The sequence below is a fragment of the Tiliqua scincoides genome, chromosome 4, assembly GCF_035046505.1.
Source record: "Tiliqua scincoides isolate rTilSci1 chromosome 4, rTilSci1.hap2, whole genome shotgun sequence".
NCBI classification, from domain to species: Eukaryota; Metazoa; Chordata; class Lepidosauria; order Squamata; family Scincidae; genus Tiliqua; species Tiliqua scincoides.
This window is the reverse complement of record NC_089824.1, coordinates 216991251-217016524: the sequence shown is the minus strand read 5'-3', so window position 1 is coordinate 217016524 and position 25274 is coordinate 216991251. Positions and strand designations below refer to the sequence as shown.

The following is a 25274-nucleotide window of genomic DNA, read 5'->3' as shown; positions in this document are numbered from 1 at the left end:
GTTGTGAGGGGGCATTTCTTCTGTCTGAGCTCTCTAGTTTTGGATGGTGGCAATGGGAACTACTCCCCCACCCCACTTGCATTCCAATCCCAGTTTACCCAGTAGAAAGAATGAAGAAGTGAGAAGTGGGTGCTGCTAGGCACTAATTTTTAGGCACTGCACCCATTTGGCTCTCCATCTTTCCTTACAGAAAAGCCTGCCACAATCACCTGTGTATCATCTCAAAACAAAATATGCTTTTTTCTCTCATTACCATGGACAACTCTCAGCTTGGCCTCTCTCACTGGGTTATTGGGAGAGTACAAAGGGGTTAGAGACCATGTACACTGCTCTACTCTTTGAAGGAAGGGCAAGATAAACATGTAATGAATCAATACAACTAAATGTGGACGTATGCTAATTGTGCGGGGTTACCACTTTTGGTACACACAGATGCACACAGTCCTGGATTACTCTATTGAATATGGCACCCAGGTGGTAAATGAAAATCACAACATTTTTGCTGTTTATTCTTGCATCACAAAGGCTCTCAGCGTGTGGTCGGTCTGTGGAACTCCTTGCCACAGGATGTGGTGCTGGCGTCTAGCCTAGACGCCTTTAAAAGGGGATTGGACAAGTTTCTGGAGGAAAAATCCATTATGGGGTACAAGCCATGATGTGTATGCACAACCTCCTGATTTTAGAAATGGGCTTTCTCAGAATGCCAAATGCAAGGGAGGGCACCAGGATGAGGTCTCTTGTTATCTGGTGTGCTCCCTGGGGCATTTGGTGGGCCGCTGTGAGATACAGGAAGCTGGACTAGATGGGCCTTTGGCCTGATCCAGTGGGGCTGTTCTTATGTTCTTATGTTCTCTAATTCTATCCTTACCCACTCCCAGCAATGCAGCTATGCCACTGGAGCACATGCTGCAGCTGGGGGGGGCAGTCCTGGAAGTCCCCTCCAGGTAAGCCTCAGGCACTAGAATGATGCCACAAGTCCAAGAGGACCTGGGGAGGTGGATCAAGGTCTGGAGGGAGGAAAGGATTGTGGTGATGCCACTGCTACCGATACTGCCTCCTTCCAGCCCTCATTCTGCCCCCCCCCATTCTGTCCTGTCTCCTACCTGCCTCCCTGCAGCCTGCCCCACCCCCAGCTGGGTTACTGGCAATAGCCTGGCTGCTCCAGACGACAGCTGGAGCTCTCAACGCTAGTTCTGGCAGTGTAAGGCCTGTATAGGACTAGGTTGAAACTTTTTCAAAAGGTGACAGTTTAAAGTCAGGTATGAGAATCCAAAAATGGATGTGAACAAATTGCTTTTTACAGGGACAAACTAACCTTCATGGACCTACCCCTGCTAAGAGGTAAGAGGCACTTTTTCAAGTGGGTGCTCCTTTTTTAGCAGGGGGAGAGTAACTGGCCCACCGCACCCCAGCACTGTCTGTTCTAGTGGCTGTCTGCTGGTATTCCTTGGCATCTTTTTAGATTGTGAGCCCTTTGGGACAGGGAGCCATTTAGTTATTTGATTTTTCTCTGTAAACTGCTTTGTGAACTTTTAGTTGAAAAGCGGTATATAAATACTGTTAATTAATTAATAATAATTTTCTACGCCTTTAAAGGATGTTCAAAAATTACAGCTAGTGCATAACAACAACAGCCCCAATCTCAACAATCTCAGTTTAACAGACTTGAATGCAATAGATATTGGAAATTACAAACAGTTTCTGAAGTCTGCAGGGGTCTGTTAATCTCCAGCTCACAGAACTTTTAGGCAGTGCCAACAGACCTCTGTTAAGTGTGGGATGGGCCTTGGAGGCAGGCTTAATATTACCTCTTCAGTTGGTTTGCCATAGGCTAGAATGACTTAAACATACCAGAGCATGGGCTAGATACAGTCTAGGAACCTACCCCTGCTAATTGGGTAAGAGGCACTTTTTCAAGTGGGTGCTCCTTTTTTAGCAGGGGGAGAGTAACTGGCCCACCTCACCCCAGCACTGTCTGTTCTAGTGGCTGTCTGCTGGTATTCCTTGGCATCTTTTTAGATTGTGAGCCCTTTTGGGACAGGGAGCCATTTAGTTATTTGATTTTTCTCTGTAAACCGCTTTGTGAACTTTTAGTTGAAAAGCGGTATATAAATACTGTTAATAATAATAATAATCAGCAGCAGCAGCAGCAGCTAACTGCTGCTTAGGTAGGTTAGCTAAAAAAAATCTAACCTATTTTAAAAAAACAAATCACATCAACATTTCATATAAGAAATGCATAGCATAATTACATGCATTAAAAAGAAGAAATGAAATCTTGGAAACTGAATAATAATATGCATTTGCAAACTGAATTTCAGAATTGAACTTCACTTGGGGGAAAGATTGCCCAATTCTTGCCCAACTGGCTTCCATTACTCATTCAAACTTTCTACCCTCTGTAAATGACGGTTTGCTCTAAATAGGCTGATTCCTCATTTCTATTGTTGATGCAAAGTTCTTGGGGAGCAGGGTCCCCTCTATGTTACTGATGTAACTTTATAAAGCACCACATATATCAATGGGACATTATTCATGCATAAAATTTTTCAAAAGGGAAACATCAACACAAAATTGAATTTATCTGGAATTAAAGTAGAAGTCACCCACAAGTTTGAGCCCATTCATTTGCAGTTTAATCAAAGCCAAGGACTCTTCTTCCACTATTACAAGGACACAGCAACAGCACCAGGGATTACAATTGTTTCGTCCCCAATGACAACTATTGAGTATGATCCGTCTCTCTCTCTTGCCTGCATTGGAAGTTTCCATAGAAATATTACAACCTACAGCACTTTGCCCTCATTGTTCATATCTCTTTTTTCCTCCAGTACATGTGTTTAGATAGATCTCTGCCAGCTGATGAGAACCAACAACTGATTAACTGGGTGGACTTCGGTCCAAAAAAGCTTGTGCTGTTTGTTTATACGGTGCCACAAGTCACTTGCTTTTATTTCCACACTGTTCCCTCTCTGAAATTAACACCTGAGCAGTCCTATGCTTCACAATTGGGTGTGCAATTCATGTAACCTTTCATCACGTAGGACAACTACTCACACTTTGGGGGGCAAAAGAAAAAGGCTGGAAAGAACCAAATAGGAAAGTGAGCACAGAGCAACAGAAAAACTGCAGGTGGAAGGAAGCCTGTGGATCCAACATTTCAAAGAGCTACAGGTTAATCAGGTTGGAAACTGTTTGCTTCCAATATTTACTCTAGCAATGGCATGGAGATGGAGGGGCAAAGTCAATGTGGTTATGGAGTCTTACCTGGACCAAAAAGAATCTGCTCCGTTGTTCATGGTGCCTTCCTGGTGGCGACAGTGATGCTGCTGGTGGTGTTGAGTACCAGTTGTGGGCTGCAGTGGTTGAGGCTGCTGCTGCTGCTGCTGCTGGTGGTGGAGAGAGAACAGGTCCTTCTTCCCATACACCTGCGCTCCATTGTTCCCCACGCTCAAGGCCATTCATTCAGTGTTTAATGGGAACAAATCAGTCAATCCAAAGCAATGCTCTCTGGCACATCTGCTTCTGGCTGTTGTAGAGACCTGCAATGATTGCTCTACCCAAAGGCAAGCAACACCGGCGTGGGGGGGGAGCAAGGAAAGTGTCCCCAAAAGGGAAAACTAAGAGAAATATTCCACTCTGGAATAAATGCTTGACCCTGAAACAGGCCCCACAACTGGATGTAGTTGCACAGATGGATCACCTGCCTGCCAGTCAACCATCCACAAAGTTCGCTTGTTTGGTCATTTCAGGCTGGAATGGGACTTTTCTCTCTCTTCCCCCCCCCCTTTGCTACACACCAAGTCCACGTGTCACTTTCTCACCGTCTCTCTTCCTGGTTGGGTTTTTTCCAGGAAGTCTCACAGCAGCAGCAGCAGCAGGGCAGTTACATGTCATCATTTTGGACGGGGGAGAAGGGATCGAGAGCATAAGGTCCTGCAAGAGGGAGAGATCCTCCCTGACAACTCTTTTGGGACTGATGCTTTCCAAGAGGCAGCTGCAGACCGGCATGGAGAGAGGGAGAGAGATTGCTGTGGCTTTTCCACTTCTGTACACTCAGAGTATGTGGAGCCAAGAAAACTCGCCTTTTCCCTCCTCCTCGCTTTGCTGTCACATTTCCAAACAGCCCCCATCGAGCTTGCACTGCAGTGAATGCCAGGATTCCTTTCCACTCCCTGGTAGGATTGTTGTTAAGGTTTACACAGGGCAAGGGCTGATCTTGTTGCAGAAAGGTTCCCCCCTTCCAGGCATCCGAAGACGACCTGGGAAAGTTGGATGGATGAGGGTGAGTCTGTTTGGTTTTTTCGTGGTGGAATCTGAATTGGGCATCTGGACAATTGTCAGTCTCTGCCAGTGGCATAGCTAGAGGGGGTGCAAAGCACTAAGTTCTGCAGGTGCCTGAATGCCTCCGCATTGCTCCCCCCACCCGGAATGACTCTGAAAGGGAGGGCAAGGGGTAGAGTGCCCAGATTTAGGAAAGTCTTTGAGGCCCTATAAGGACTGCTTTTATAAATTATGTTTTTTACTATGTGTTTTCATCTGCTGACTGAATTTTATCTTGTTTTAATTATTTTTAATTGTTCTTTTTTTTTTTTAATGTTTATTTGTATTTTATTTTGCTTTGTATTTTAATCTGGATTGTTAGCCGCCCTGGGTGCCCTTGGGGGAGAAAGGAAGAATATAAATCCAGTAAATAAATAATAAATAAATATAGTTGTAACCACAAAAGGGGACAAGGCACCCCAAAATGTAGGACATCCAAGAAAAATGTAGGACATCACAAAATAAAGGCTAAAAATACTTGTATATTGATTTCATGTTGTTAATTTAAACACTATATTACTTATTATTAAATTTAAACCTTAATTACACCCTGAGCCTATTTCTGGTGTAACTATCAATGATGTGATCACCAGTTACTTCCAGTGGTACTTTGAATAGGTGGCCCATGTGAAGTGGTACAGTGGAGAACAGAGAAACTGTATTTATGATTTAATATACAGTATTTATGCTGGAACACTCATCATTCCAGCCCCAAGAATTGTGATTTTTATTGTGTGATTTAATGCTATACTATGATACCTGGCTATAAATACAAAACAGGTAGCTGGGGCACCACACTTAATTCCAATTCTTAAAGCAGAGAGACTTTTGGCGGAAGGAGGTAGGGGCTGGGCCTAGACCTGGCCAAGAGAAATGATGCTTGGGTTTTGACAATGAAATGAGTTTTGGCAATGGAACTAGGGGCTTGTGTACATGAGCAAGCCAAAGCTGTGATCTATAGAAAAGTATGGTAAGTAGGCATGGGTGATATCCATTTTTACAAAAAAAACACAATAGTGGTTTTAACACCTCTCGCTTGAGCATGACTATCCTGCTATGTGGGCAAAGTGGCACCTTTTAAGGGGCCATTAGCTGGGAGATCCCAGCTGGAGATCCCAGCTTGGAACATACCAAGATCCAGGTCTACAGAGCTTGCGTCCTGAGTACACTTCTGTACTGCAGCAAGTCATGGACTCTTCGCTCACAACAGGAGAGGAAACTGAACGCTTTCCACATGCGCTGCCTCCAACGCATCCTCGGCATCACCTGGCAGGACAAACATTCCAAACAACATAGTCCTGGAACGAGCTGGAATCACTAGCATGTAACACTGCTGAAAGAGAGACACCTGCGTTGGCTCGGTCATGTCGTGAGAATGGATGATGGCTGGATCCCAAAGGAACTCCTCTATGGAGAACTCGTGCAAGGAAAGCGCCCTACAGGTAGACCACAGCTGCGATACAAAGACATCTGCAAGAGGGATCTGAAGGCCTTAGGAGTGGACTTCAACAGGTGGGAAACCCTGGCCTCTGAGCGGTCCGCTTGGAGGCAGGCTGTGCAGCATGGCCTTTCCCAGTTTGAAGAGACACTTGGCCAACAGTCTGAGGCAAAGAGGCAAAGAAGGAAGGCCCATAGCCAGGGAGACAGACCAGGGACAGACTGCACTTGCTCCCGGTGTGGAAGGGATTGTCACTCCCGAATTGGCCTTTTCAGCCACACTAGACGCTGTTCCAGAACCAACATTCAGAGCGCGATACCATAGTCTTTCGAGACTGAAGGTTGCCAACAGTACAACAGCTGGGAGAGAGCAATTGCCCTATTGATCCCAGCATCTTTTCTAGTTGCTGCCAGCTCACATTTCCTGTCTTTTTTTAAAGTCACAATGAGCTCCTTTGGGAGTTATTTTTCAGATTGACACAAGACCAAGTTTACTCCTCATGTGCAATAACTGCCACTGAGAGACACCTTTGATACTTTTCTTCTACGTTACTCACGTGCACGTTAATTGAAGATAGAAGAAAAACTGAATGTATGTTCTTTGCAATACAAATATAATGTTCAAGGTTTAGTCCCACTTAACCGATTTTTGCCTGGCCCACAGGTGTACACATTTGGTCCCTGTTTCATACATGCAACGTTGGGCAGAAATGGCTTAAGTTAAGGAAAAGCTCACTGAAGCCTTGACAAGCAAGTTGTCTAAACCAGTGGTTCTCAAACATTTAGCACTGGGACCCACTTTTTAGAATGAGAATCTGTCAGGACCCACCGGAAGTGATGTCATGACTATAAGTGACAATAAAAAACAATCCTAAACTGCAATCCTACCCACACCGCCTGGGAATACTGGGTGCTGTAGGCTTATACCATAGTCTTTCAAGACTTAATGTTGCCACACTTACCCAGGAGTAAGTCCCATTTACTATCATTGTTAAAAGCATTTACATAGTAGCCTGTTAAAAGTACAGATTTCCCCAAATGCAGTCACATACCATGGAAGTATCAAGTCTAAAATATTAAAAATAAAATATTGAAATGAATGGGGACCCACCTGAAATTGGCTCACGACTCACCTAGTTGGTCCCAACCCACAGTTTGAGAAACACTGGTCTAAATCTATTCAAATAATTATTCTACACGAGAAAGTGTGGAAACGATCCTCATCACACCCCATTAGCCCAGGCATCCCTGGGCCTGACTGAGGTGTGGGCACAACCACGATGATGTCTACTTCAGTGGAGTAACTCATCATGCAAGGGTCAGTTCTCTACCCTCATCCAGAATTTCTACAGCAATCTGCATGGAGGATGAGTGGCAGAGCATGTCTGCCTTTGAAATAGCTAAACTGTCATGTCCATCTTACTTTTGGCCAGACCTTCGTCTTACCATGCCTACAACTCAACCTGATGGGTCTTCATAGTGTGACGTCAGATGATAGGCAATTCCTTTGAGTTCCCATCTCTTAAGATCTGTTGGATTCCTCCAGTTGGGACTGGAAGATGGCTTGAGCACTAGAATGCTCAAATGCCAGGTGTTTGCTATTGCCTCCATGTTGAGACACCCTCAGGGGAGGAATCTGTCTTCCCATCCTAATATACACAAGTTTCTCAAGGTAGCAGCTCTCCTCAACTTCCCTTTGATTCACTGGACTCCTTCCTGGGACGTTTTGCAGAGTCTCACCTGACTCACCTTCAAACCCGTGGTTATTTGCCTATTAAAGATACTGACTCAAACAACAGTGTTCCCAATGGTTATTACCTGAGCTAGTGGGTCTCAGAATACTCTCTGTAAACAGTTCTGTATTTTCCATAAGTGTTGAGTTTTACATCTCTTGAATTCAAGAGTTCAGAAATGTGTTCATGATGTTTGTTTCCTTAAGCAATCTAGGTTGGGATCAAGAATTTACCCATCCACCTTCTCATGGTGGGTCAGGGAATGTATCATATTAGTATATAAAACTGAGAGAAAGTGACCCACCAGGTATTGTGGCACACTTGTTGAGGAATCTGGTGGTCTCCGCAGTCTACAGAAGCTGTCCTACACTTGACAGTGTGCAGGGTGGCATCAACATTGGTGCATAATTTATACAGCAGCATTTTTGTTGTGCAAAACTTGGATTCCCTGGGTACATTTTTTTAAAACGTGGAATACAGATAGACCTGACTACTGTATAGAAGTAATGGAAAACTACAGAGGTGTGTACAAAAGCTAGTGTACTTATGCATTAGTGTTATTTCTGCATCAACTTATGAGAAGATCATTTAAAAGAACAAAAACATGTTGAACAAAGTGGTATTTAATGCTAAGCAGTTTCAAGAGTGGTGATCTAACATTATGGAGCTAACAAAATTGTAACCATTCATCCATAGCCACCAAATAAGACATTTCTCATGCATATGACAAAAATTCATGTATTGAGGGCTGTTTTCTGTATACAATATTTTCATAAGTTATGTTTCACAGCCTCTCCCATTTGAGAATAATTCAAATTGATTATATTACATTTTGTATATGCAAACTATTTTATATACACATGAATATAAAGATCCCTAAAAGTACCATTGAGACTGCCCCCTCAAACTTTCTGTAAAATGCATAGCTTTCTTTCATACCATTTTAAATATTCTCTCTCAAGTTCCCCCCAAAACTTTACAGATTAAAGCTGCTTCAATGTGTGATGCATTACAAAATGTAAATGAAATAAATCTAAAACTAAATGTAGTCTTTAAACCCCCAGGGGGGACTAACATATTTGGCTCTTAAATTAGTGAAACAAACAAGACAATGAAAGTTCCAGTCATCTGTGCACTCATGGAATAAACAGAGTGCTTTAAAAACACATAGGAAACTTCTCAAGCAGGGCTGCATTGCAGTATTTCTGTTGCAGAAATGTACTATTTGTGAACATGACCAGTTCAATTTTGCACTGAAAAGTTTAAGCTTCAGACTTTTCCCAAAGCTTCTGATTGCTTCAATAGCCATAAATGGAAAAATAACTGGCCACATTTGAGGAAGGATTTAGACCTTTTCAGTTTCACATTGTCATGAACCAAAATTACACCACACAAACAACAAGTTCACACTTAGAGAGACGGGAACAACTGTTTTCAGTCAACTGACACAGATACCTGATCTGTTAGGTTGGTATAACTATGTACCAGGAAGAAAAAGCTTGCCCAAATACATTAGAATAGTAGTAGTAATCAACATCAGGTTGTCAGTTTGGCTACAACCTGTCTTTTGTCAGTCTTGGTCTGTGAAGCAAGATTACAGAAGTGTCAGTATCCAGCCTAAACTTGCAACTGATATGATCCCTAATCCTATAGAGCTTATGCAACTGTCTCTCCTCCAGACTCAAACTACATACAAGTGATGAGTAGTCCTAACAGTCCATTAGTGACTATTCTCAGAAACCACTCTAAGAAATTCCCATTCATGTCTGAGGAGCTTGCATAGAAGACAATCTTGACATACCATGTCCAAAGTCTATTACTCTCAACAGTCAGTCATATAAACAAGAATTAAACTTGCTAGAAGCCAATTAATTTTGTTCTACAGATTTATTATCTTCCTTCCATGCTTAGGTTATCTATACTGCATATAAATTGCTACTGGCTTAATTGTGCAATCCAGAGAAAAGCTGCTATCATCAAAAATTTGCGTGGAAGGAGTTTTTTGAAGGGGGATAATTTGCATCTAGAGTTATCAAACTTCTATAACGTTATAATATTTTTCCTACTTTACTGGTCACTTATCTCTGGAGCCTCAAGGAAAAGTTCACTGAATTGGTATTTAGGATCACAATCTTGGGAATTGACAAGAATTTGTACCTAGCCCTACCTGCTGAACCAACAAACATTACTTTAAAGATGTTCAGATATCCCACACCCTAAAAGGCTATCACATTGCAGCAACCAAATGAGAAGGATCATGTGGAATTACAGTGTCTTTAACTGGGGTGGAAATTAATGCTAACGTATCATGATAATTACAACACCCCACAATAAAGATGGGAATTCAAAAAGAGATTTGTAAAATCCAATTTATCCAAGGCAAGAAACTGATGGAATAGCTCTGTGCCATCATTATAGACTATAGCCTAAGACTGTGATGCCATTTCAGTGAATCTGCATTAAGACAGATATTACAACTGGAGCTGGCCCAGCACTGTATTTTTGTATACCATGCACATAATTGGCTTTAAGGTTGGAGCCGTCACCCACACCAATGCACTACTACCGCAACTGGCATTCCAAAATAAAAACCCTGATGAAAGAAAATCTAAGTACAAATTGATTTTATGTCTTGTTTCAGAGGCTCTTTTGGTCATTCTTGAAAATTACAAAACAGCAAGCCTTTATTTTCAGCAATACTTCTGACAGAACTAGGCCCATCATTAATATAACATTCAGCCCCATATAAATAAGTCACAAAGGTGTGAAAAGCAAGGGGAATTATCAGTTACAGCTTACAAGCTTTCTATGCTATATCCTATGCAGAAAAACAACACTGCCATGAGATTTACAAAATGATCACTTGACCAACTGCTAGTTTTTAAATAGGGAATGCATGTTTGGCTATAAATTAACACAAAAAATAAAGTCAATATTCAAGTGAGAGACAGGTTAAGTTTAACTGGAGAGTTACCAAGAGCTTCAACATTAATTCACTGGCCACTGAAATGTGTTTTCAGTAGCTAGACATTACAAACTGTGACCACAGAATATAAAAAAGAGCCATGTTCTGTTTTTGCTAAAAACGTATGACAGTGCATAGCCTAAGTCGGGTGGCCAAAGTGATATAATGCTTTTCAATGCTGACTTGCTGCATTTAAAAAGGGACCCATCTCCCTTTAAGTATGCTTGCCAAGGGGAAAAAAAAACCACACACAACCAAATTGCAAAGTCCTAAACTGTAGTAAAAATATTTCAGTCACAGACTGATTAAAAATGTATATAACTGTGCAGTTCTGAGGTTTAGTGTCCACCTGCACAAATTTTACTTGGGTTCCTCAATTGTCCCCTTGCTGAGGTCTGTCATTTTGGGATATTTTACTTTCTTCTGGTCCAGCTCATTCTGGGCCCACAGTAGTAGTTTCAGTAATTTAGCCAACTTCGGTGTCGACTCCCGGTTTTCATAGTCCAGAACAGCCTGGTTAACTTCACTCCACACCTAGGGGAGAAAAAGACAAATTCAGTCTGGTAATGAACATGCATTTATCAATAAGAGCTGGAACAATCCCATGACTGCTGAATATAACCTGGGGAAACTAGAGTTCAAACTTCTCTACATCATGATAGCCTTGGGCAAGTTAAGCAACAAAATTACAGGACACCATAAAGAACCGGACAAACTTAAAATGTTATTGAAGACAATGGTCTTTTGGCGAAGTCTAAGATCACACAGAGGTGCTCTCTCAGCAGTTATTCACGAGGTTTGGAACTTCCTTCCCTCAAGGACTCAACAGATCATGCATTTGTATGCAAGAGAAACAAAACCTCTGTATTCAAGCAGGCATTCTGTGACTTCTGTGATTGGGTCTGAAAATGGTATTTCATCATTTAAATTTGCAAGGTGTCAGTCCTTTAAATAAAAATCATTCTTAAACCATAACTGACAAATATAAATCTGCATATCATCAGCATACTAGTAGAGCTACCTTTTTAGATATTAAACAAGCTGCAAAATAAGGTCTTGAAGGTTACAGTTACCACAGAACCAAAATATTCTACAACCCTAATCCATTCTTAGTCTCAGCAAAGAAAATTTGCCCCACCAGTTAGTCAACTGAAGCTTAGCTGAATGATTGTGTACGTAATCCAGAGAATCACTTGGGCTGGTGCAAGCTCCTTGAGCCAGACCAAGATTGTTGCAAATGTGCCATTAAGCATGTTCACGACTACGCCAGAGTTGGCTGAGCCAGTCCACAAATCTGCACTGACTTCCAGAGGCCAAATCCAGCCCTGGACCCTGCATACTTGCACCATGTGAGGGCGGCCAGTGCAGGTGGTTGGAGAGGGTGGCGGAACAGGAGTGTTTTGGGGCAGGGAGAAGGCAGGCCAGTAGGTGGCCTGGGCCCTGGGAGAAGGGTGGGACCAGCATTGGCAATTTAGGTCGGATCTTAAACCCCCCTCCCAGCCTGCCCAGCATTACACCAGACTGCTCAGATTTGCAACAGCAATTTTGCTGGCACAGATCCAAACAGCCCCATGGGGTGGCTGAAGTGCAACATATCCCCTTACTCTGAGTTGCACAGCAGCCACCTCCTAATCTGCCCTGGATACAGTGCAGGCCACTTGGCCTGCCTGTTCCAATGCAGGTTAGGATTGGGCTGCCAGTGATTCAACTGGTTAGAGCTTCCAGGATTAATGTGCAATACTCAGATCATTCTCAACCTTTGGGCATGAAGTAGACTAAAATTCCAAATCGGTGAATTAAAGTAGCCCACATTCACAGGAAGCCAACCAATCTCAAGTCAACACCAATTTACAATAACAGAAGATAAAGCACAATCCTTAATAGCCATCCTCTCTTTATAATGCAATAAAAAACAATTCTCAGAGTGTCTTTGTAAGGACTTCATGTTGTAATTTCAGCCACCACAGACAATAAACACAATTACTTTCTGTCTCTGCATCATGTTGAGCAAGTCTCCAAAAGGCGATTCCTCTGGGTTATCAAAAGCAAGCAGGGCCAGGGTGCGCTCCATTTCAGTCAGGCACTCCCTGCTCTCCTCTCCTTGTTCTGCTAGCTGTGTCTGAGCAAATTCCAGTGCAGCTTCTGTCTCTCGCTGCCGAATCAGCTCAATTAAATGTTGTTGCTGCAACAACCAAAAATGAAAAGCAAATAAATACACATAAACACTAAAGTTGCAAAAAACAGAAGTCAGACTAGAGTGTCTGAAGAAAATAATATTTTAAACGATGGCTAAGTACACATGTTATCTTGTTAAACTTTTACTTAATATAAAGGCCTTATCTCATTTATGAAATGGTTTAAGCTCCACTGCAGAGGTTGTATCATTCCTTGGGGTCTGAGTTGTATAGGTTAATTGTGAGAGAAACAGGGTGTCTCACAGAGAGGGTTAGGGCACAGGATCTTCTCCTATTACAATTTTATTATAGATGGAGATTTCCCACTCCACAAACTATGGGTTCTTTATGCTTTCTAAAAGATTGTAAGCAGTAGCCCATTTAAGCAGATCCAGCTTGAAGGAATGAGAAAAGTCCTACGACCAACTTTGGCAACCACTGCTTTAAAAACTGCTTGGGTCTTCCAAGAAGCAGTTGAGGGAGGAATGTCACTAACTAAAGGCCAGAGCATTCTAAGAAATCTTTCACCAAACTAATCTTGACTTGTGTCATCTACATTTGCACCACCTACTCTCCCATGATCAATACTTTGTATAAATCCTTGACCTCCCCATGTTTTACTGCCTTTATCATAAAATGTAATTTGTATCTCGCTGTCATTTCAACACAGAATCTAGTCTTCCCACTGATTCTATATAATTTTTAAACAGTAGTAATATGAAGCACAAATTAGAAAAAAGTGTTAGAGAACCAATAGGTCAAACTGAAACAATCTGACTAACACTGCTAAACAGCCCCCATCCTCTATCTCGGTGCCCTTAATCATGGTTTAATGTCTGCAATTCAATGAACCCTTACTTGGAAGTAAGTCCCGCTGAATTCAATGGGGCCTACTTCTGCACAGACACATGTACAACTACACTGTTATGTTCTCTCTTAACCAAGGTACTGTACCAGTACAGTAAACTCTAGTAAACTCTAGTAAACTCTAGCTCCTGATCTGAAATTCTCACTAAACACCCGATCCTGTGATTTACATGCCAGCTTGCTGCCAGCATGCTCTGTCATGAACGTGCCATAAGGCACGTTTGTGAGCAGTACCGTAGGCCCAGTGCTGGAACTAGCCCAGCTAGCTAGCTCCGACACTGGGCCCATGTTCTGCTGCCCGGTGCTCCCCTGGTGAGTGGGGGCGTGGGGGAGACATTATGGGGTGGGCGGGAGAGGGACCAGCAGAGTTCAGCCCAACCGGATCCGGAACCCTGTGTTGGGCCACATGATCCGACATGGGACTACTTCATTCTGCGCTGGCTAAAAAGCCACAGCAAAATCAAGTAGCCCCATTGCAAGGCTACTTCCTTTACCTGGGGGAAGAGGAAAGTCCCCTTCCCCCAAGGAGCTGCCAACGGCTGCCCAGTGTGCTCAGGATCCCACGGTAGCCATGCTGGTGCCACAGGAGCCCTGCGCATCAGGCAGCTCGGGATTGGGCTGTAATATAGGAATTCTGGTTAGTATTGGTGCAAATCTTAACATGATTAAGGCTGACAAGGGAACACGGCAGAAAATTTACACCAGAAACAGAAGGATGAAGCATATAAATCCACAGACTATTAAAAATGTTTAACCATAGTTAAGAGATTACAGGAGAACGCTTAGCAACATTCTGATCAGCAAGAGATTGCATATACGAAAGTTCATTGCTGATCCCTGCCCCCCCCACCTCCAGAAGCTTCTCTGAGCCCAGCAAAGGCCCCACAAATTGGCCAATGGTCTCTGCGGAGTACTGAATGGCAAACAAAAATCTATTTCCTGTGTCTAGAAGAAAACCAAAAATGACATTTTTATGGCTACAAGGCATTCTGAGGCCCAGGTCTTGAAAACATCACAATGGTGTCACTTAAACGACAGGGATACAGGAACTCATCCTCACTGTTAGATGATGCTTACTTATAGTAGCGTTATTTCTATACCAAGCCAAAGCATATTAGAAAATGCATCTCCTACATACCACAACAACACCTTGTTTTCTAGTACAATTTCCAATCTGTTCAAAATAGAATCAATGCGTGTTTGAATCTTACCTGCAAATGGAAGTAAAGGTACCGGTTTGTGTCTAACAATTCTGGATGGAGGCTGTTGATCAGTGCAATGGCTTCCTGAATCTGACCTTTAAGGATCATTTCTCGAATTTTTATTCTTTCATCCAGAGTCTCTAAATCAACACTGGGCTCAATTCCTGACTCCATTCGAAACTTCTCTGCTGCCTCTTTAAAACCCTCTGAAATGCAAGATCAGATTGTTTACCAAAAAAAGTATATAAACAGTACATCACCAAGTCATTGGCAATCCTCAAAACGTGGATGCGGGAGAACCTGTGGACATTATATATCTGGACTTTCAGAAGGCGTTCGACACAGTCCCTCACCAAAGGCTACTGAAAAAACTCCACAGTCAGGGAATTAGAGGACAGGTCCTCTCATGGATTGAGACCTGGTTGAAGACCAGGAAACAGAGAGTGGGTGTCAATTAGAGAATTAGAGGAATCAAGCAGCCACCTCCGCCACTGCCCAGCCAGCCTTCTCTCCCACTTCCCCCTACCATGTTTCACATGCCCTCCCTCCCCACCTCACACTGCCCCACCCACCTTGTTCACAGCTGCAGAAAAGCAGCAAGTCAGCAGGCAACACATGCAGTTGAGCAGAGCAGCTATGGCCACCTCTCTCCCCAGATGCCTCAAGACACCCCTGTTGGCTAGCCACGCCTCCCTAAGGTGGCAGGATGCACAGATTGAATACCTCAGACATAAGGGGTTAGGATTGCACCCGAAAGCTACAACAACTATGGGGGAAGGTACAATCATAATAAACCAACAGAGCCCTGCTCTAATAAAGTCTTGAAGCAGTACAGAGAAGCTGATAGGGAGGACACCTGGCCTCACCTCCAGAGTGGAGGCAACCACCAAGAAAGCCCTCTTACAATCCATCAACAAACTTCTTTGGTCTTAAGTAATTAAGGATTTTAATTAATATTGCTTTGGTCTTTTGTTACCTGTGGGATATGTTTGGGGAGCTACAAAGATACATTTGAGGATGCTGGGGAGGTGGTGACACCCCTAAAGTTATTTGGGGTAGGTGAAACTGTACATCTTGTTTATGTCAGTAGCTAAGAGTGTCTTTTACCAGTTTCACTGGGTTCACCACCTGTAGACTTAACTGAAGAAAACCCATGACTCAGTTACTCATGCTCTAGTTATAAATAAGACTGGTTTACTGCAATGCTTAATGCCTGTTAATAAAAGGCATCCAGGAACTGAAATTGGTACAAAATACAGCCATGGGAAAGTTGGTTGAGATGCAGTAATCTCAAGGAGTTGAGTGCCTCATGTCATGAGGTTGAGTGCCTCATGTCAATCTTCCATCAACTGCACAGGTTCCTTATTCATTTCTGGGATAAACTTTAAGGGTTTTAAAGTCAATAACATAAGTCAATAACTTTATAACATGAGACTAAGGAGCAAATTACACCCTGCATTAAACCTGTCATTATGATATGAGCTTAAAAGCAGAAGTCCTCCCCCTCTCCCCCGTACAAAGAGCAGCTGCCCTAAGTGAGGGGAAAAATCAGTACAGTTAAGCTTTTCACCCTGTGTAATTTTCTTGCAAACTGTCTGCTGCAAGTGGTTATTTGCAGGGACATTGTTTTCACTACCATCATCCCCAGTTCAGACCCACATCAGGATCCCTACAGCTGCTTTGTGTGAAGAGGAGAGAGATTTCTGTTTAGGTCTATATTTTAATGGCAGGTTTAACACAACACATAGTTTGGTCGTAGATTTATCTCAAACTGTTTTCATCCATATGAATCTATTTGAGCCTTAAGACTGGACTCAGAGGTTCTACCCAATTAGAATTCCAGTTGGCAGGGGCAGGATCTTCTCAGTAGTGTAGCCACAACTGTACATCAGCTGACTGCGGTACATCTAACAGGGTCCTTCTCTTCTGGCTTTTAAATGAACTTTCATTAAAATTCAAGCAGATGTTTAAGAGCGTAATATTTTCAGCTATTTCAGATTTGTTGCCCCTGTTTTAATAGTTGAATTTTTATTTTTAATATTAATTTTGCTGCTCATGTTTGCATGCCACCTTGAGGACATTTGAAGTAGAAAAGCAAGATAGAAATGCAACAAAATACTGGTAGGTCATTAAATTATTTCTTAAGAAATTCTTTGTTTATTACCTGTAACAAGATAGTTCATAATCAAGCGATTCATGTCAGCTCTCTGGATGTGCAAATTGTTGAGCTTTTCCATCCACTCGTCTTTTGTGATTTCATCGGGTTTTTCTGCATAACTCATTCTTGACTCTCACTAGCAAGAAAGAAAAGAAGGGGGAGCTAAGAAACTATATGTGTAAACATATACATATAACATTTCTACAAGTACAGCAATTACTCCCTGTCTCCAAATAATTTTTATAACATTCTCAAGTTACCAAAAAGAGTGCAATGAACAGTATATTCATTTTAGTATATTAGCCACCCTGAGATCTTCTGTAGCAAGAGGAAAAAACAGGATATAAATATTTTTAAAACAAACCACATTTTATTAATCCTTTCCTCTCTAGGATAATTGCTCCATGTTCTGATTGCACAATATGGAAAAATGCATTGTCCTGCTCAGCACATAATGGCCCCACAGTTCAGTGGTGGTGCACTTGCTTTGCATATGAAACTTCTCACAGGTTCAACTTCTCACATTTTTAGCTAAAAGGATGTCAGACAGCAGGCCAGGAAAAGATCCCCACATAACTCCTTAAGAACCACTGCTGGTCACAACAGACACTAGTGGGCTAGATGAAGCAATAGCTTTAGTCAGTATACGGCAGCTCCATATCATTCGTCCATAATAAAAGGTTATGAAACACGCTGTCACAAAATCAAGACCTACAGGTACTTAAGTTGCCCTACATGTCCCAGAAAAGGAATCACATGTGATGCTGCAGTTTGTACTGGCCACACATTTTGATGTGATGTGAAATTCTCGCCCAAGACATGATATGGTTCTTGAACTGCCTTTGCCATCCATCCTACACAGACTTTGCATTAGCTGCTATCGTCATGTTGTATACTGGCTGGCATTTTTTCATAGTAATATATGTATAGCGAATTAGAAGTGCCCAAAACACTAAGTATATTATATCAATAACCATTACAACAATCTTGCAATGTAAATTCTTATTATTTTTCATATTGTATTTATTAATCCCAACATAGCACCCTACCCAGTGGCTTTATCTTCCAATTTTAAAAGTTGGTTGTGTGTCCCTTTGGGACAGACCTGTCATCTTAGCCTTTGCAAGTCAGTTTTGAGAAGATTTTTTGTTGAGAAGTGGTAAATAAATATTCTAACACAAGAACAACTTTTATTGTTTTCCTGCAATCTGTTTTGATGTTTTTATAGAGAAATGGAACAATTAAAAATAAAAAAACCAAAATTATCCTGATACGACAAATGAAGACTAAGAGCAAGAAAAAGTGGTCTATATAAATTATGACAGAAGTGAGATTTCAATCCGGTTCCCAGCTCATCTTTTAATCCCTTTGCACACACTACTAATTAAAGAAATAGCCATGAAGAAGGTGTGAACATGCCCCAGATTTGCTTATGCATCTAGCTTTTCTTGCCATTCCATCTTCAGAAAATTTGCTCTGCCACGACCCCAAATTATTTTTCAAACTACCTCAATGTTAAAAGGCAGTTTGGCACAAGGAGTCAAAGAGGGAATGGACCTTATAATCTGTGAAAGGGATTTTGTCAAAGCGCAAACAGAGCAAGAAGTTTCTCCTTAGGTCAGTTCAGACACAATGCCAAACCATGATTTGTGCTTAAGCAGTTTAAATTACAATGCATGGTATGTGTTCTAGACATACAAGAAACATATGGTTGGTGTTTCCCACTTTCCCCCAAGAATCCCTGAATGCTATCTCAAACAGTGGCCTGCAAGAGCGGAGCAACATCCTGAACTGTGGTTTATCAGTCCAGATAGCCAAACTTGTTTCAATCCATGGTTTCAGATTCTGACTTAACAGCCAGGGGCATTTAGCCAACAAAACACAATCTATGTTTGTTGAGTCCTCATGACAAATCAGGGTTTCACATTTTATAAGGAACCTTCTGTCCCTGAATATCAGTACTTCACATCATTCAGTAAAGTCAATGTGCAGTACATCAAGAGAAGGATGAAATGCTAATTTTCACAGCACATTTTACCTTTTGGAACACACAATCTGGGATGACCACTAACTTAAACTGTTTGAAAGGCCTGGACAAATTAATGAATAAGTCTATCAACACTATTTACTCAGAAGGAGTACCCACTGTGTTCAACCAGGCCTGCTTCCAAGAAATCTGCACAGACATGCAGTTTAAAAATGATAATAGAGTATACAAATTAGGAAGTCAAATAACAAACGTCTAGTTGGGTGCAACATAATCAAATCAGACTATCACGTGTAGTCAATTAAAGTTGCAATCCCAAATAGACCTGGATGTCCTTAATTTAAGTAGGACTTGCCTTCAAGCAAACATGCAGAGATCAGGCTGTGAGTGTGAATACTAATAAACACATCTTGCACAGTCACTTCCTCTGAGCCTCAGCTTCCTGTTTGCTAAATGGAATACTGAACATAACCTGTTATTACTTTGTTGCAAGAAAGGGCAGGATAAAGAACTTTGCAATATCTATGAGTAATATTAATCTATACAGTTCTAGATCTAAGAAAGTTAAATACTACTCTAAAAGTTGGTTGGTATATAAAAATGCTGAACTGAAACAGCAACAGCAGCTTCTAGTCCTACACACGAGACCACTGATTCTTGTCTTTATGACACTGGTTATCTTTCTTGCAGTGCTTTTGCTAAATCGTTTAGATTGGTATTACTCAACATTTGTCCTCCAACGTACCACTTCACATGGTCCACCTATTCAAAGTGCCACTTGCACTGGTGATGACATCATAGCTAGTTATTTCTGAGTTGAGAAGCCAGATGCGAAACTACAAACACCAGTAAAAGGCTCAGGATGGACAGGAGGGCTTTTTTTCAAGTGGAAAAAGCATGCTTCAGTGCTTTGCCTGCCTCCAATCGCTGTTTGTTGTGTTGCGTTCCTGGTTTCACTGCCAGGTGGCAGGTGTCTGGGGATCCAGCAAGTACCACTAGACACCACCTCAAGTACAACTAGTGGAGAAACACTCATGTAGATTTGCCCATTTAAAGACAAAAAAGCATTCTATAGTTTCTTTTGCTCTCTGGGGTTTCAAGGTAACAAAGGGCGCAATCCTAACCCCTTATGTCACTACTTTCCAGCGCTGACATAAGGGCAATGCAGCTCTGGGGTAAGGGAACAAACATTCCCTTACTTTGAGGAGGCCTCCATGAGTGATGCAGGATGCAGCACATGTTCCATTGGCACCGCTATGCCAGTGCTGGAAAGCACTGACATAAGGGGTTAAGATTGCGGCCATAGATGGTATGCCTAAATAAAGAAGGAATAAAGGACCATGCCACAAAATTATTTCTTGAAGGAGTTTCCAGAGACTCATGTGGATTAACTCATTTCTGCCCTGCCCACAGGTGTACACATTTGATTCCTGTTGCATATATGCAATGTTGAGCAGAAATCAAAGTGTAGCTAAGAACTATTAAAAGAAGTTTACAGAAATCTATTCAACATTTAGGGCCCAATCTTATCCAATTTTCCAGTACCGGTGCAGCCATGCCAATAGGGCATACGCTGCATCCTGTGGTGGGGAGGCAGTCATGGAGACCTCAGAAAGGTATGGGAACATTTGCTCCCTTACCTTGGGGCTGCATTGTGGCTGTACCGGTGCTGGAAAATTGGATAGGACTGGGCCCTGAGACTCCTGCAATTTGGTGAGACTGGTGCCACATAAATCTATTCAGAGCTGGGCCCTCATTTTTTTCAAAATGTGGTTCACAAAAGCAAAATCTGGAGGGGATAGAAAGAGCCTTTTTAAAAATAATAACAGTCTAATTCAGCCTCTCTCTACATTTGTCCCCTGCAGTACCACTTTGCATGGTTCACCTACTGAAAGTACCACCTGAAGTTTTTTTTGTATTGGGAGGCCAGACGCAACATGACAAACACTGGTAAGAGGTCAGGGTGGACAGGAGGGATTTTAAGAGTGTGCAAAAAGTGCACACTGGAGCTCTGCCTGCTGAGCCGGGCCTCCTACTGCTGCATTGCTGGTCTCACTGCCAGGTGATGGGTCTGGGGGTTCTGAGAGTACCACTAGATGACACCTCAAGTACCACTGGTCAGGGAACGCTAATCAGTTCAGAACTGAAACTACTGTTTTCAATTTCAATTACACACAATAACACAATGAGAACAAGAGCTCTTTATGAGAGCACAGATCAGTGTTTCTCAACGTTTGTCCTCCGCCGTACCATTTCACATGGTCCACCTATTCGAAATACCACCAGACGTAATTGATGATGACATCATCAGTATATATATACCTGGGCAGCAGGGGTCCTGCGAGTACCACTAGACACCACCTCAAGTACCACTGGTTGAGAAACACTGCCTAATTCCACATATACTGGACAATAATCTATATCTGTATCTATGGCTGCAATCCTAACCACAATCTCCTGAGAGTAAGTCCTACTGAACAAAATAAGACTTATGTCTGACTAGACTTGGTTAGGATTGTGCCCTTAATTCATAAACAAATGTCCTGAATGACTCATCAGCCCCCCAGTCAAAACCCCTGGACCTAAAAACATGAAATTCAGGGAGTATTTTCCTTCCATGATGTAAGGACCCACTAAGAAGGGATTTTTAGAAATATGATCCTCTAAAGAGGTCAAAAGAGGTAACGTGCTTTCATGGATTCTTCGATATCTCTTAGCCCTGATGAGATATTGGCCTGGTTTTTGCTTATAAAGGTAACCTATGTAAATGAATTCAGGATTCAGGGGTCCTGCAAGTGCCACCAGACACCACTTCAAGTACCACCGGTGGTACCTGCGCCATTGGTCGAGAAACACCAATTCATTCAGAAACTACTCTATTTTCAATTTTGGTTACACACACACATACAGAGAGAGAGATGAGAACTAAAGAGCTTATTCCCTACATGCCATAAGTCAATGTAATAAACGCCTCTTGTGCAACAGTTTGCAGGAGGAAAAACTGGTCAGAAAAGAAGCCCCCCCCCCCTTTAAGACTTGCTTTAGGCTGAAAAAGGAACAATAGGAAGTAAACAGAGCAGGAGGGGCAAGGGCAATTCCATCCCAGTTCCATCTGCCTAAGAATAACATGGGGTGGCCACAAAGGTGACCCCAGCAGCAAATTCATACTGGGTGGCTTGAGACTAGAGTGACCAGATGTCATAAACACAAAGGAGGACAAGGAACCCCAAAATGTAGGACAGCCAAGAAAAGTGTAGGAGATGCCAAAATGAAAGCTAGAAAGACTCGTATGTTTATTTCATGTGGTTAAATATGACATTTATTAAATTTAAAACTGTATTACATATAATTTATTACAAGAAGGTTCTGTGCTGCCTGCTCACTGGGAAAAGGAGGACAAGTTCTTTTCCAGGACATGAGGCTAAAAAAAGAGGACATGTCCTTGGAAAAAAAAGGACATCTGGTCACTCTCAGAAAAGGGGCTCCAACATGCAAACAACTGCACAAGCACACACACATACACAAACCAGACGTGTGACACACACAGTATCACTACAGTTTTCACTCTTTTCAAAAATTCAGCAATCATAAAGACTGTGGGATCCCCACTACTGGGTGCACAAAAGAAACCTGTGTTTAGTGGGGATAGGAGGCTAGAGCCCAGTGGTGTAGCTAGGAGGGGGATGCAAAGCACTAAGTCTTGTGAAGAGCCTCACCGCAGCATGCAAGGGGAGGGTGACCAGATGTCATAACCACAAAGGAGAACAAGGTGCCCCATAATGTTGGACATTCAAAAAAAAAAAAAAAGCTAGGCCAAAATAAAAACTGAAAACTCGTATATTAATTTCATGTGGTTAATTGGACACTATATTATTATTAAGTTTAAAACTATGTTAGCTGTAATTTATTCCATGTATTAATTCCAAGCCGCCTGCTCACAGGGAAAAGGCAGACACTGGAGTCCTTTTCCAGGACACGAGGCTGAAAAAAAGAGGACAAGTCCTGGGAACAGAAGACACTGCCTGGCCCCCTGAAAGAGCAGCCACCGACTGCTCCTGGCTGGCCTTGCGTCCAGCGGCCCACCTCGCAAGGCTGGCGTGAGGCTAAAACGGGGGGAGGGGAAACGGAGCGCGGTGGCTACAGACTTGCTCCCCTCGGAAGAGGGCAGGAGCCAAACCACCGCAGAGACCCGATGAGGAGCCAGCACAGCCGCCTGCCGTGGGGGGGAGGCGCTTCTTGGCCCAGCACGCAGTTTGCCTGTGGAACTTGCGGCCACTGGACCCGAAATCAGGGGCCTGGGGGGCCGCGCTGCGGCCGAGGGGAGCGCCGGGCTGTGAGGGGCGGAGGTGGGAGCAGGCGCCTGCCTGCCTGCCTCCTTCCCCCTCGCTCGGCCACTGGACCTGAGGGCGGGGGGGGCTCCCCCTCGCTGGGCCTCCGGCCACCCGCGTCTCCTCTTCCTCCCTCCCGGGCCCAGGCGGGGGCGGGCCCCGCTCGGCCTCCCATGGCTCCAAGATGGCTCCTTCCCGTCAGCCCCCGCCACTCCCCAACGGGCGGAGCGGAGCCTCGGGCAAACCGCGGCCCCGCCACAGACCTCCCCAGGCGCCGCCATTTCACTCACCGACCGAGTCGTCGTCGTCGTCGCCAGGCCCTCCGCCGGCTCCGCCCCCTCCCTGTCGAGCGCGCTCTCCCTACGCCCCCCCCACGCTCTCACTCAGGCCCGGTCTCTTCTCGCGAGAACTCGGACGGAGCCAATCGCAGCGCTCCGGGTCCGATCATAGAGACGCGATACGGCTGGAGCGGAAGTGCCATAGAGAGGAAGAGGCCTAGAAAGGCATCTCTTCCTTTCCTCGTTGCCAAGGGTTACGGTACCATAGAGGGCAGGAGGACGGACTTCCTAGAACAGCACAACACTCAGCTTCCAACCTGTAGCTATCCAGCAGGGACTGGAATGCTGTGGGAGACTGCCCCTGGATGGGGAGGCTCCACAGAGCCATAAGGCAGCTATTGTTCAGCCACTGATCTTGATATAGGCCTATCAATGCCTCTCATGTGGCTCTGTGGAGCTTCCCCATCCAGGGGCAGTCTACCACAGTGCCAGTGGCTAGGGGTTCCACAGGCTAACTGCATGCAACCGTCCATGTACAGCAATGGATTGCATCGTTTCTGGAGGAAAAATCCATTACAGGGTACAAGCCATGATGTGTATGCGCAACCTCCTGATTTTAGAAATGGGTTGTCAGAATGCCAGATGCAAGGGAGGGCACCAGGATGAGGTCTCTTGTTATCTGGTGTGCTCCCTGGGGCATTTGGTGGGCCACTGTGAGATACAGGAAGGTGGACTAGATGGGCCTATGGCCTGATCCAGTGGGGCTGTTCTTATGTTCTTATATCGTTCCAGATCTGTCAATGCCTCTCATGTGGCTCTGTGGAGCTTCCATGTTCAGGGGCAGTCTACCACAGCATTCCAGGCACTGTTGGGTGGCTACTACTTTCCACAGCCATTTATGCAGAGCAATGGACTGCATCAAGATCCAGATCTATCAACGGCTCTCATGTGGCTCTGTGGCACTTCCATGTTCAGGGGCAGTCTACCACAGAATTCCAGCCACTGATGGCTGCTATCTCTTTCCATAACCATCCATGGAAATCAATGGACTATATCATGCAAATAAGATTATGAGAAGACCAAAAAATAGGTTTTTATGAAGAAGATATAAGTTTTGATTAAATGTTTTTGATTGATGAGGGGAAATATATTTTAAAGATGTACAATTTTCTCCTTGAGATAAGAATGGATGATGAGACAGTTAAAGATGCAATAGTGTGCTGGGCGGAATAGTGTGCCGAAGCGGAGTGAAGCAGGGCTGTGTTCTTGCACCAACCTTGTTTGGGATTTTCTTCGCTGTCCTGCTGAAGCAGGCCTTTGGAACTGCAACAGAAGGCATCTATCTCCGGACCAGATCAGACGGAAAGCTCTTCAACCTCTCCAGACTGAGAGCAAAATCCAAAGTCCAGCTGAAATGTCTGCGTGACTTCCTCTTTGCCGACGATGCAGCTGTCACTACCCACTCTGCCAAAGATCTCCAGCAGCTCATGGATCGTTTTAGCAAGGCCTGCCAAGATTTTGGACTGACAATCAGCCTGAAGAAAACACAGGTCATGGTTCAGGATGTGGACTCACCTCCCTGCATTACAATCTCTGAGCATGAACTGGAGGTTGTCCATGACTTTGTGTACCTTGGCTCAACGATCTCCGACACTCATTCTCTCGATGCCGAGCTAAACAGGCGCATCGGTAAAGCAGCTACCACGTTTTCCAGACTCACAAAGAGAGTCTGGTCCAACAAGAAGCTGACGGAACATACCAAGATCCAGGTCTACAGAGCTTGCGTCCTGAGTACACTTCTGTACTGCAGCGAGTCATGGAC

General features: G+C 43.5%; 2 protein-coding genes across 3 annotated transcripts in view; both read right to left on the bottom strand.

The window, feature by feature from the left end:
- The window catches only part of SLC17A9 (solute carrier family 17 member 9), a 30065-nt gene extending 26604 nt beyond the window's left edge, over positions 1 to 3461 (bottom strand). The window contains exon 1 of the mRNA XM_066624728.1: positions 3268 to 3461. Within this exon, the coding sequence (XP_066480825.1) occupies positions 3268 to 3461 (194 nt within the window). The remainder of the gene's footprint in view (positions 1 to 3267) is intronic.
- A 4637-nt stretch (positions 3462 to 8098) lies between these two features.
- On the bottom strand, positions 8099 to 23535 carry GID8 (GID complex subunit 8 homolog). 2 transcript variants are annotated; one of them, XM_066626535.1, is made up of 5 exons: positions 23465 to 23535; positions 16866 to 16995; positions 14711 to 14907; positions 12443 to 12640; positions 8099 to 10992 (listed from the first exon to the last, which is right to left on the bottom strand). In XM_066626535.1, exons 2-5 carry the CDS (start codon positions 16981 to 16983, stop codon positions 10819 to 10821), a joined length of 687 nt encoding a protein of 228 aa, XP_066482632.1. In that variant the 5' UTR covers positions 16984 to 16995; positions 23465 to 23535; the 3' UTR covers positions 8099 to 10818. The 2 variants fall into 2 exon arrangements, with proteins under 2 accessions (XP_066482632.1, XP_066482633.1); XM_066626536.1 differs by lacking the exon at positions 23465 to 23535 and adding an exon at positions 22786 to 22827.
- Positions 23536 to 25274: the final 1739 nt, after the last annotated feature.

Excerpts from the sequence above, each read along its gene's own strand:
- GID8 (XM_066626535.1), bottom strand. The coding sequence starts at position 16,983 with ATGAGTTATGCAGAAAAACCCGATGAAATCACAAAAGACGAGTGGATG. Across the intron at positions 14,908-16,865 it reads TATGAACTATCTTGTTACAG|AGGGTTTTAAAGAGGCAGCA; the intron begins GTAATAAACAAA and ends CTTGCATTTCAG. Across the intron at positions 10,993-12,442 it reads ACATGATGCAGAGACAGAAA|GTGTGGAGTGAAGTTAACCA; the intron begins GTAATTGTGTTT and ends TTTCTCCCCTAG.